Source organism: Sinocyclocheilus anshuiensis, unplaced genomic scaffold (assembly GCF_001515605.1).
Source record: "Sinocyclocheilus anshuiensis isolate Anshui unplaced genomic scaffold, SAMN03320099.WGS_v1.1 scaffold58, whole genome shotgun sequence".
Lineage (NCBI taxonomy): Eukaryota > Metazoa > Chordata > Actinopteri > Cypriniformes > Cyprinidae > Sinocyclocheilus > Sinocyclocheilus anshuiensis.
This window is the reverse complement of record NW_015547688.1, coordinates 3,207,096-3,219,314: the sequence shown is the minus strand read 5'-3', so window position 1 is coordinate 3,219,314 and position 12,219 is coordinate 3,207,096. Positions and strand designations below refer to the sequence as shown.

At 37.3% G+C, this 12,219-nt stretch overlaps 1 protein-coding gene across 3 annotated transcripts in view; it reads right to left on the bottom strand.

The window, feature by feature from the left end:
* Positions 1 to 5,235: 5,235 nt before the first annotated feature.
* The window catches only part of smurf1 (SMAD specific E3 ubiquitin protein ligase 1), a 49,726-nt gene continuing 42,742 nt past the window's right edge, over positions 5,236 to 12,219 (bottom strand). For 2 of the 3 annotated variants that reach the window (XM_016506033.1, XM_016506035.1), the window contains 5 exons: positions 10,205 to 10,342; positions 9,727 to 9,847; positions 9,080 to 9,281; positions 8,476 to 8,560; positions 5,236 to 7,543 (listed from right to left, as the gene is read on the bottom strand). In XM_016506033.1, coding sequence (XP_016361519.1) covers positions 7,444 to 7,543; positions 8,476 to 8,560; positions 9,080 to 9,281; positions 9,727 to 9,847; positions 10,205 to 10,342 — 646 coding nt within the window. In that variant the 3' untranslated portion in view covers positions 5,236 to 7,443. The remainder of the gene's footprint in view (positions 7,544 to 8,475; positions 8,561 to 9,079; positions 9,282 to 9,726; positions 9,848 to 10,204; positions 10,343 to 12,219) is intronic. The other variant, XM_016506034.1, reaches the window with a different exon arrangement.

The window sequence follows — 12,219 nt, the reverse complement described above, 5'->3', positions numbered from 1 at the left end:
TGGCTGCAATATAACAAAGAGTGAAAAATTGAAGGGGGTCTGAATACTTTCCGTACCCACTGTATGTTTGATTGCAGTAACAGCATAAATGTAAAACATTATTTACAACCTTGGGTCAGTGGCGGTTAGTTAGTCATCTATTTTTTTCCTTCAAGACTCGTCAACTTCTTAAAGTCAGTTACAAAAAGGTAGCTTGGTGTAATTTGAATCTGAAAAGTAAGACTGATTACCCCTTGGCTAACTGGCTAGTTGGTCAAACTAGAAAGGCGATTTGCAAAGATTCATTAAAAAACCTTACACTCACTTCTTCTGTGGGTGAAGCTATATCACGAATGATTCATGCGAACATAGACGCATTTATGTAGATCGGGGGAGCATTCTCTTCAAAAACAAACGTAATCCACTGCGAGTTCAGCGGCTCAGATGTCGGGAGTAAATGAGGACTGCTGTTCATTATTACATCCAACAACAGAATACCTCAGTCGCTTAGGAGTCATTCTTGTCTACAGCTGTTCCAGCGGTGAAACAATGATCACATCCAGCTGATGACAGCTCAGCTCACTCAGGGTGGGTCTAAGGTAAGACGCCAGTCCAGTCTTTGCTGCAACAACTTGTAAAAGTGCATGTAGCATTATATGACCCCTTTAAGACAAAGTCTTAACATAGTGGCTATGTTTATGGAACTGGCCACTGGTTAAGTGAACAGAAGCACATTTTGAAACAGATAAAATAAGAGAGAATGTAAAAACCAAATGAATAAGTCACAAGGACACATAATCTGTGGAAAATGGACACTATTTTTTATTATAAAGAGCTCTAATATTTAATGCTTCCTGGTCATGATGATTTGTTCCATTTAACACTCTAATAAACGTTTACACCACTGACTCTTAACTGAACTATCAGCATAAAAAAAAGATGTGGAAAAAGACTGTATGCATTATTAGATTTGTGGATCATCAGGTTTCGAAAAAACATTTCTTGCATAAAAAAGAAAAATTACTGCTGTTAGGATCCACGTCTATTTGAACATTTTTCATTAAGCATATCAAAGATCAGTAATTAAAGATGATAAACCTTAAGAAATGAATATAATACTCTTCTGTACTGTGTATTTATATATATATATATATAAAACAACAAAAGTGCATTTGTTCAAACAACACATTTAAGGGTTGAGTTAATAATGAATGAGGCATTTTATATTTGTTTATATTTGTTGACTGTTCTCATGACTACTGCATTTTCCAGTATTCTTGGTTCATTAACAGGTATTTTCTCTATAAACCGAGTGAAGCTGAGAAACAGGTGTAGCGCACAGTAAAATATACATTGTATTTTTTCTAATGAAACATGTTTTGTGATTAATTTTTGCTGTTCCAAATAAAAAAGCAGCCAAGGTATCTTTATTGTCCCGTAACAAACCTTTCTCAACAGGAACATCTGGCTTTCTTTAATTTACGTTTTTTATTGCAGATGCATGTTGTGGTCGGCAACTCGAAAAAAACTTGGCTGATAGTTTGTAGTAATTTTAGATTACAGAACACACGTTTATTGAGCAGTAGATATGATCCTGTAGACCGTTCTACCGCTCTCTCTCCCTCTCTCTGAGAGTGTAAAGATCAGATGCTCTTGGTTATATATCACTTTCCACGAAAGGCAAATAAATGCACTTCTATGACGTCTGTGATATATGAACGAATATGAAAATATGTCTCCATTTCAGATGTTGGCGGTTGTCAAAGTCCCACTCCTGCTGTGAACACATCCTACATGAGCAGTAAAAACAGAGAGTGATAAATGTCTCTTAACAAAATCAGCCCTAAATGGAAACAAGGCTACATTTCATCTTTTTATGTTTGACGTTTTTAAAAACAAACAGGACGGATGAAATAGAAGCTCTAAAGTCGTTACAAAATACTTTGCAGAATGTTTCCCTTGAAATTTACTCAGAGGAACCATCTCATTAAATAGCACACCATAAAGTTTTTTTTTTTGTGTTTTTTTTTTTTAATCCAGCCTGTGTTGCCAGTAAATGTGTCCACATAGTGCTCATTTGTCCAGCACATCTCAACATGAAACACTAAATATTGGAGATTATTCATTAAGACATGTAACAGGATTGTGCAATTATCAGACTAGTCAGTACAAAACAAAACAAAGTTACAAAAAGTCACAACAAAACAAAGACCACCTTTAAACAGCAGCTGAATACGGTCTCTTTTGGTGGTTTAAGATCTGTAAACGGTTGTGTAAATTATTAGTTAAATATTTAAGGACCAAATAAATAAATAACGTGGCTTAGTGACTCTCAAGCTCCAAAAAAGACACACACACACACACACACACAAACAGTAAATAAATGAATGAATGAATGAATAAAAAGCATAAAAAGTTTAACTTGTATCCAAGTCTTGTAACAGGATTGTGCAATTATCAGACTAGTCAGTACAAAACAAAACAAAGTTACAAAAAGTCACAACAAAACAAAGACCACCTTTAAACAGCAGCTGAATACGGTCTCTTTTGGTGGTTTAAGATCTGTAAACGGTTGTGTAAATTATTAGTTAAATATTTAAGGACCAAATAAATAAATAACGTGGCTTAGTGACTCTCAAGCTCCAAAAAAGACACACACACACACACACACAAACAGTAAATAAATGAATGAATGAATGAATAAAAAGCATAAAAAGTTTCACTTGTATCCAAGTCTTTTAAAACCATACAAAATCTTTGTGCGAAAAAGCGATAGTTCACTAATAATCTTGCTTGACAGATCAGGTCACCATTCAGTTCATTGTATGGAGAAGAGTTGCTTGGTTAAATATGTTCTTTTGTGTTCCAGAAAAGAAAGAAAGTCATACTGTGTTGGAACGACATGATGGTGAGTAAACGATAATAGAATTTTCAAAAATTCCTCCCAAAATCCCTGAAGATATCTGCTACTAGCATTCAGAAGGCTCTTTTGTAACCCAAAAGGAATGATTTATAGGAAAGTATGACGCACAGCACTGTATTTGATCTTATCTTACCTATTAAAACTCATTTGAGTTCTTAAAAAATGAAAAGGTGAGACTGTATTGACGATTTCTCGTCTTCTTATGTTGCCTGAACCTCTGAGGACAGACTTTACAGTTCCTCCGCCAAACCAAAGATCTGGTCTTCATCATCCTGACAGCTCCAGCACCGATCTTCGTTGATCTCATTACAGATAGAGAAGCAAATCATTTTCCTAAAACTGCAGGAAATAATCTGGATGAACACCTACTTCTAGGAGCATCACAGTTTTCTGGCTTGGGAGTTTTAACTCCCAGGTTAAGGTCACGGGACTTTATAATGTCTCTTCATAAAGTCTTATTACTGTTACAGGATTGTGGCACCACTGTCGGCTTGGCACCGCTCTCCTGTCTGGTAACTTTTCTCCATGGATATCATTTTCAAAATGCTTTCAGGAAACCAGGCAGGGAAGACCTCCAAGGACATGGCAGGATTTTTTTTTTTGATTGGATTCACAGCCTAAGTCATCAACTCACTTCAATTTTCCAGACATTTTAATGGCGGAAAAGACACAGCAAATGTTAGCTGAGACAGTGTTGCATTTCTAATTAACTTCTACCACAGTGTTGTCGGACAATTAAGAAAACATATCTGAAAGTAATTATAAGCAGTTATTATTATGATTATTACAAGGCAATTATATTTTCCTTGACGTAATGACAACAGTTTTCCAATATAAATTTTGTTTTCCTTCCTGAAAAAATATTGCTCCTTTTTTATGTAATGTACACATTTAGTATTTTGACACTGCTGGACACAGTAAATCTATATAAAAGGCCATAAATTGAAAATGCCCACATGGGGCCAATTGCGTCGATTCTGTTTATAAAGACAACAATCTGAATGTAATTATAAGCTAGTTCTGCAAACAGTTTGGACACAAGGCACTGCTTGTACTTGTGCTCACAGTTGCCAAAGCACATCATGTCCTGAGTCACCTGCTCCTTCATTATTTTTGTAGGCAAATAAAACAAAAGCGTGCATAATTATGAGGGGCAGCTGGCTTATTTTACTTAAAGGAGTAGTCCACCCGGAAATAAAAATTTGTTGAAAATTCACTCACCCTCAGTCCTTCAAAAATGTAAAACAGATTTGGAGAAATTCCATCACTTACTCAGCAATGGATCCTCTGCAGTGAATGGGTGCCGTCAGAATGAGAGTCCAAACAGCTGATAAAGACATCACAATAATCCACAAGACCAGTCAATCAATCAACGTCTTGTGAAGTGAAAAGCTTCATGTTTGTAAGAAACAAATCCATCGAGATGTTTTTAACTTCAAATCATTGCTTCTGGCTAAAATACGAGTCTTCTATTATTTAGTATTGCTTTCTCCAGTGAAAAGTTTTGATGTGAGAGGATAGGGTGGTTAAAACGTCTTAATGGATGTATTTCTTAACGCGCAGCTTTTGAAGTGGTTTTCTATATCACTATATCTCTATATTATATCTCTATGTATCATGAGAAAAGATGTATCTGCAAAGCTGTGGAAGTCATATGACAAGGGTTACTTGTAGGGCATATACTCTTAACACATGCTGAATGGGCAACCAGACAATGGTCATATGTTAAAGAGGTATGGAAAGAAGAATCACGAAGAGAGTCGTATGATAAGGGAGTCTTAACAAAATAGAATGAGTGGCTTGTTCACCACAGGTAGAAAACAACAGTGTGATGTATAGAATTTGTTGACCACAGCTAAAAAACTACGTGATATGTAAAATATAATTGTGGAATAGTATATGTAAGACCCAAGAAGTTCAGATGTGTATCTCGACTCTATTGTGTCAAAGTTTGATCTTATTACCTGGAACCCCGGCTTCGAGAGACTTCTTTAACAAGAGAGAAACAGCGCAAGCCACAACACTTTTTGCTTTAAGATGTTAATTGATGTAGTGTGGATTACTGTGATGTTGTTATCAGCTGTTTTGACTCTCATTCTGATGGCACCCATTCACTGCAGAGGATCCACTGATGAGAAAGTGATGTAATGCTAAATTTCTCCAAATCTGTTCCCATGAAGAAACAAACTCATCTGCATCTTGGATGGCCTGATGGGGAGTACATTTAAATTTTTGGGTGATCTATTCCTTTAACATTCATTACTAAATAAAAATGTACAATATATATGCAAACAAAGACCAAAAAAAGAGCAAGGAGAAATCGATTGCAATTTAGTTTCTTTAATATAATCTTATTTACACTGAATTTTTTCAGAAATGTTTAGTACATAGTAAGTTACATTACTCTTGCATCGAATAAACAATGACACGCAGGACCTAATAATTGTACAATGTGATGATACTGGTCACATTACTTGGAAAAAGGTTTTTCTTTAGAGAAATGTGAAAACAACTGTAACTTCAGGCAAAGTCCATACTCATCTTCAAGCTCACTAGCCATTCCCACAATTACACAACATTAAACGTCACCTCTTTTGTCTTTTAAGCAAGTTTAAAAATGGTTCACCACTCTAGGCATTCACGGTCTTTTGGAAAAACAGAAAACTTCATTTTTGCACACTCGTCAAAGACACAAATTCGGACCGATCCGATACACATTAAGTGAGGAAAGAGACATCTTAAGACAGAACCAAGAATATAAAGGTGATGGTTTTTATTGCATATATCACAAATATGAACATGACCACCGGGGCCCAGCCTACATCACTTGCTAACTCCATCCAGGTCAAAGGTCGGGGGAACCCGTCCTCTTAACGTCCTGAAGAATCAGCAGCAGGTTTAAATACTTTGATTCATACATAAAATAAAAGAGATTAGTGTACAGCTTTCACAAGAACTCAGCCTTCTCTGAAAACTATGGAATAATGGTAATAGCAGCAATACTTAAAAGGACATTACATGGTAATAAATAATTGGTAAAAAAGAAAAAAAAGAAAAAGAAAAAGTGGTTGAAGAAACACTGAGGTTGGCTCATCCTTTACATTTATAAAGAATAATCCGGTGCCATGCACATCAAGCACTACATAATGAAATCCAAGACTCTCCCCTGCTCTTTCACACCAAAACCTGGACCAAACCCCACTCCATCAGAGTCTGCAGATGTACCGCCACAGCTAAACGTTCGTCTACAGGGGAATAAACACTCCATGACGGGTGATTGTACACGTGCCAGCGAAAGTGCTGAATGTTACTTGAAGCAGTGGTTTGAATGAAGGAGACACGCGAATAACAGTCTAGAGTTGAATTTCATGGTACGTTACGTTAAAATGGTTAATGCTAAGTTACCATATGATAATGGCTGGATTCATTAAAGAGATTAATGGGGTCCATCAAAATTAAGGACAAAAAGAGCTTCTTCAAAACACTCAACATCCGTTTTCTTTGCAAAACTATGTTTAGGAGTCCAGTTTAGGCGTGTTAACGGACACAGTGGATCAGAATGTTTTTCAAGAAGGTGATTTGCTTCAAAATCTGCATATTAAAACACCATTCATTAAACATTACCTTTAAAAATCGGCCTTTTGTTGACAACGGAGGAATGCTCACTGGATAAAAATGTCATAAAAAAAAAAAAAGATGTGACGAAAATACTGGCTCGCTCAGGAAACTGCTGACTTTGCAAGGGCTTTGGGTCCTTCTCTAGACTGCACATGATCGTTGTGCTTCAGTTGAGGAACATTAACAAACGGGTGCTGTGAGATTCACAGTTCCCACAACAGGACTAAGACTCGCTGTTAAGCATGTTCTTGATCTTAGACAAAAAAAAAAAAACATTTCAATAATACATTTCAAGCAATTGAGTTCATTTCTACAGTGAGAACGCTGATGAGTACAGGAAATGGATACCACTGAAATGCCATCCTATAGTACTGAACAGGACACAAGAAAATAAAGTCAAATAAGAGACGATACCGAGCATGACAACGCAGACCACCCTTGTCCTTCAAGATGCATTTGCTGGTAAACTGGTTTAATGGTCACAGGCTCTTTGTATGTTAAAATACTCCACCTAGACTAAAACGTCAGCTCTATTCATGTAGACCACAGGCTCAGCGAGGCTCTACTGCAGCACAAACATACTCGCGTTACAGTCAGACGCTATCAGCCCACTGCTTCAGTGACAAAGACAATGCGAACTGGATTTTTGAGGAACAAAAGAAACGTTGACCAGATTTCTCTCTAACTTATTGTGGTAATGTGAAACAATTCTCGAATCCCGTTGTGAGGAATCATTAGTCTTTGAGAGTTTTGCCCTTGGGTGGTCGCTCCCCTCCGTTGCAGTTTCCAGCTGGCGGGTGATGCTAAAGTCTGTCAGGAGACACCAGTCTGTCTGTCCTGGAGAAGGGGAGGGGGTGAAAAGGATGGCTGGGGCTGTTTGGTGGGTTTGCTGCCGTTGCTGGTTGGCTGGACAGGGCACTCGCTCACTCCACTGCAAAGCCACATGTCTCCTCCACGGCCGTCAGGAGCTTCTCGTAGAGCTTCTCGTATGACTCGTAAGGCGGGATGTCGATCCGGTTGAAGCTGAAGGAATATGAGAGAAGTCAGATCAGTATTTCAGACTTCATTCCATCTTAAATGAGTCCTGTCACACATTCGTATGGTTTAATATTTATAATATGACTAATTTCAGTAAAGCACCAAATAGTGTCACATGACAATTTTCCACCACTCAAATTCTCTCTGAAATGTAGACTTTTTTTTTTTTTTTTTTACACAACTGTGCCTTTAAGAAAAACTCGTTTCCATGTGAAAAGATAATAATGGTTGTGAGTTTTCTGTAGAGTGCATACCTGCAAACTCACAAGAGGTCAAAAAGGTGACATAGTTCGTAATATGACCCTTGTAGGGGGGTCTTCCAGACTAGTTTGCAGGTACGTGAGTGAGTGCAATAACAGTGTCCTTGATATATATTCATCTGTGTGAAGTTCAGAATTTTTTTGCAGCTTAGTTTCAATAAATGATTGTTCTAGACTAGAAAGTAAAATTTTGAGTGCTGAAGGTTACATTATGGAAGTAAATACATTAGAGGGTCACAGTTAGGGGTCTGTTTTTTTATCTTTTAGAAAAAAAGTATCTTAAGCTCACCAAGGTGGCATTTATTTGACCCTATAAGATACTGTAAAATAGTAATATTGTGAAATATTATTACAATTTATAATAACTTAATTTTCAATTTTAGTATATTTAAAAATATGATTTATTCCTGTGATGCAAAGCTGAATTTTCAGCATCATTACTCCAGTCTTCAGTGTCACATGATCCTTCAGAAATCATTCTGATATACTGATTTGCTCCTCAAGAAACATTTCTTATTATTATTAATGTTGAAAACAGTCTTTTGTTTCAAAATATCAAGGAAAGTTTGATTCCTCATAACAAGACAACAGTAGAGTGTATTACATTATTTAAAAAAACGTATGCTTTCAGTATCTTCAATTAAGACTAAATCTTACCATGTGTGGGCTTTGGGCAGGTTGTCTGTGTTGGCATCAATTAAATGAATAGTGAAGAGTCTTGGTCCTGCAGAACCTGTAGAACCTTACAAAGATACATTCTAGTTATCACTGTTCTCCAAATCATCACACTCAACAGAAGTGAGCATGAACACAAACTACTTTAAAAAGACAACATGAAATCACATTCACAACTCATTTTGCTTTCATACTGTTAACAGTAAATCAGAATATTCAGCAAGATGTAATGCAGGGTTGATATTTTAAACTTGATATTTTTGTTTGTACAGGGAACGTTAAACATGTTAGGCTACTGCTTCATCAATTAAAATGGATAAAGAAAAATCATTCAGATAACGAAAAAATTATTTCATAATGCACATGTAAATGTTTTGCTCCAGAATAACATTCACTAATGAATTGTGCATAACTTTAGGGACAATTGAAACATTCTGGTTTCATGTTGCCTTTAGGGAATTTCTCACTAGGATTAAGGCCAATAAAAACTAAAAAGTGTCAGACTAGGAAGCTTAACATTGACAGGCGCAATCTGTCATCTATCAGGTGTAGTAGAGAAAGTGCACATGGCTTATCCATTAGCCACCTTGCAGTGCTTTGAAGCCTTGTAGAGGGACACGTGTGGAGCCTGTGACGAACTGTAGCAGTCTGCCTCTCCTCTCCTCGTCAAACGATTCAACTGCCTGCCAGAACCACTTCACTATATTACTGTCAGCCACACAGTGCTTCAGCCGTGTGTTGGCCTTCCAGTCGTTCAGATCGATCTTGCCCAAACCTCCGATGATCAGCTACAATGCAGAGAGAAACAAAAATGATTTTTGACCTCTTCATCACATTTACTGATAATGAGGTGAATAGAAACAAAATGAAGAGGGAGCAGGGAACGGCCTTTGATTGAGTAAGTTTGATAGAGATACACTACTCCTCCAGTTTGGGGGTCAGTAAAAATATTATGGCTTTAATTTAATGCATTCTTTCTAAAAAAGTACAGTAAAAAGACATTTATAATGTTCATTTAATGATTTCACCATTCCTAATAGCTTCTATAAGAGCAATAAGAGTATGTTTTAATAATGTCTCTGATTTCAGCTGAAAAAAAAAAAAATCAAATATTCGGTTGAAATGTCATATCTAGTGTTACGACTCTCCTATTCATTATATAACACAAATGTTCCATCTCCCCCCTTCTGACACTAGTCTATCCATTCAGTGTGTCTGAAATATCTGAATTACCTCAAGTTCCTTGTTGTCAAAAGGCTTGAGCAGATGCTGTGGTATGAGTTCGTTGAAGCCCTTCTGCAGGGCAAGGAATTGGGCCTCAATGCCACGCATGAATCTCCAGTTGACATACAGCCTAACGGAGACACAATCAATCATTAGAGAGCTGCAGTGGAACATGGAGATCACTAAGAGGCATCTGCACCCCACAGTCCTCCATTAACAACCTCTGATTCATTTCTATTTGGCAATGACTCGCACACAATAAAGACTCCCATAAAAATTGACATTCCACTAATATTCTTGAGCGGAAGCTTATATATCCAGGGTTCACTCAATCAAATTGACAGTGGAAAAAGCAGCGAGGCTCTTAAAACCTCTGCCAAGCCCAACTAGCCATGTGACTGCTGCCCTCTGCTGGATGACTTTCTCTGAGAGCGTGATCATGAATTTGCCGTGTCTGGTTAGCCCACATGTGTGCACCTCTTCATACCTCACATATTCTTTTTTGTTCTCCTCTGTGACCGGGATGTTCTTGCCGTTTGGTTTCAGCTCATGTTGGAGGAATTTGCCAAAAGCATTATGTTCTACGCAGAAGGTGTGGTCCAAAACAGATGTGATGTCATTCTCTCTAAAAAGACAAAAGACAAATATAGCAAAGTTATTTATATTGTTGCTTACATTCAACAGTCTACCCATTAACAACAAATAAATATGAAGCTGTTTGTTTGTCACCACTGAACCCAAAACACATCTGGACATTTCACTTTGTTTTTTTTTTTTTGTCAATTTTTGGTTGTAATTCCCGATATTTACAATGGTGATTTTCATTATATTCTTATAAAAAAAAAAAAAAATGTTACATTTAAATGAGCATACATTAAAAGCAGTAAATAAAATTAAATAAATAAATAAAATAATTCCTATTAGTGCTGGGCAATGTTTATTTTTTTTAATCGCAATTAATCGCATGATTGTCTGCGATTAATCGCATTATGCACAAAATTCAATAATGAATTCAAAAGTAGTGTATTGCGCACTTTTTTCAGTTAAAAGTACAGCAATATGAACAAAAGTGCAATAACATTTTGTTTGCAAATACTTTAAACAAAAGGTATTTTTTTACCGCAGTATTCCTTTTACATAGCCTAGTAGTAGTTGAATCTTTTCTGGGAGCGTCCTAGGCTTTTTCGTGCTGATGGCCTGCACCCCAGCAGAGTCGGAGCGGAACTCCTGTCGGACAACATCTCCAGGACGCTACGCTCCATATGACTAGTAAGCCAATTCTCAAATAACTGCTATGATGGCTTTTGTTCTACCCACTTAAACGATAAAAGTACTTGCCTTGTCCAATCTATAAAGACTGTGTCTGTTCCCCGAATAGTAAGGTCAAAACATAAATTTAATGCAGGATCTAGAAAAAACCTGATCGTGATTAAACCGGAAAAATGCTAAATAAATTAACAAAAACCATTTTTAAAGCTTGGGCTCCTAAACATTAGATCACTCTCACCCAAAGCAGTTATTGTAAATGAAATGATCACAGATAATAGTTTTGATGTACTCTGCTTGACTGAAACCTGGCTCAAACCAAATGAAGCTACTGTTATAAAAAAGTGAAAAAGTGAAAGTGACGTGACATGTGGCCAAGTATGGTTACCCATACTAGGAATTAGTGCTCTGCATTTAACCCATCCTAAGTGCACACACACAGCAGTGAACACACACACACCGTGAACACACACCCGGAGCAGTGGGCAGCCATTTATGCTGTGGCGCCCGGGGAGCAGTTGGGGTTCGGTTCCTTGCTCAAGGGCACCTCAGTCGTGGTATTGAAGGTGGGAGAGCGCTGTACATTCACTCCCCCCACCTACAATTCCTGCCGGACCTGAGACTCTCTAACCATTAGGTCACGACCAGCATGAGCCCCGTCAGACTGGTCGCGGCGGCGGTGTGGGCCGTATACAGATTTCCTAAAAGAATTTGCAGATTTCCTCTCAGACCTATTGGTTAATGTTGATAAAGAACTAATTGTCGGAGACAATTCGGACATTCATGTTGATAATATAAATGATGTGTTAGGACTTAATGAACTCTTTTAGAGTCAAGCAAAACATAACCAGACACACTCATCGTTTTAATCATACACTAGATTTAATTATATCGCATGGAATTGATCTTAATGATATAGATATAGTACCTCAAAGTGATGATGTTACTGACCACTAACCTTGTATCGTGCATGCTGCGTATTACTGATATTAACTACATGGCTCCGCGTTGTCGCCCAGGAAGAACTATTTTTCCAAACATTAAAGATAGATTCAGAAATAACCTGCCTGATTTATCTCAACTGCTCCCTGTACCCATAAATACACATGAACTAGACGAAATGACTAGCAATATGGGCACTATCTTCTCTAATACATTAGAAGCTGTTGCCCCCATCAAATTAAAAAAGGTTAGAGAAAAACGTACTGCACCATGGTACAACAGCAATACCCATTC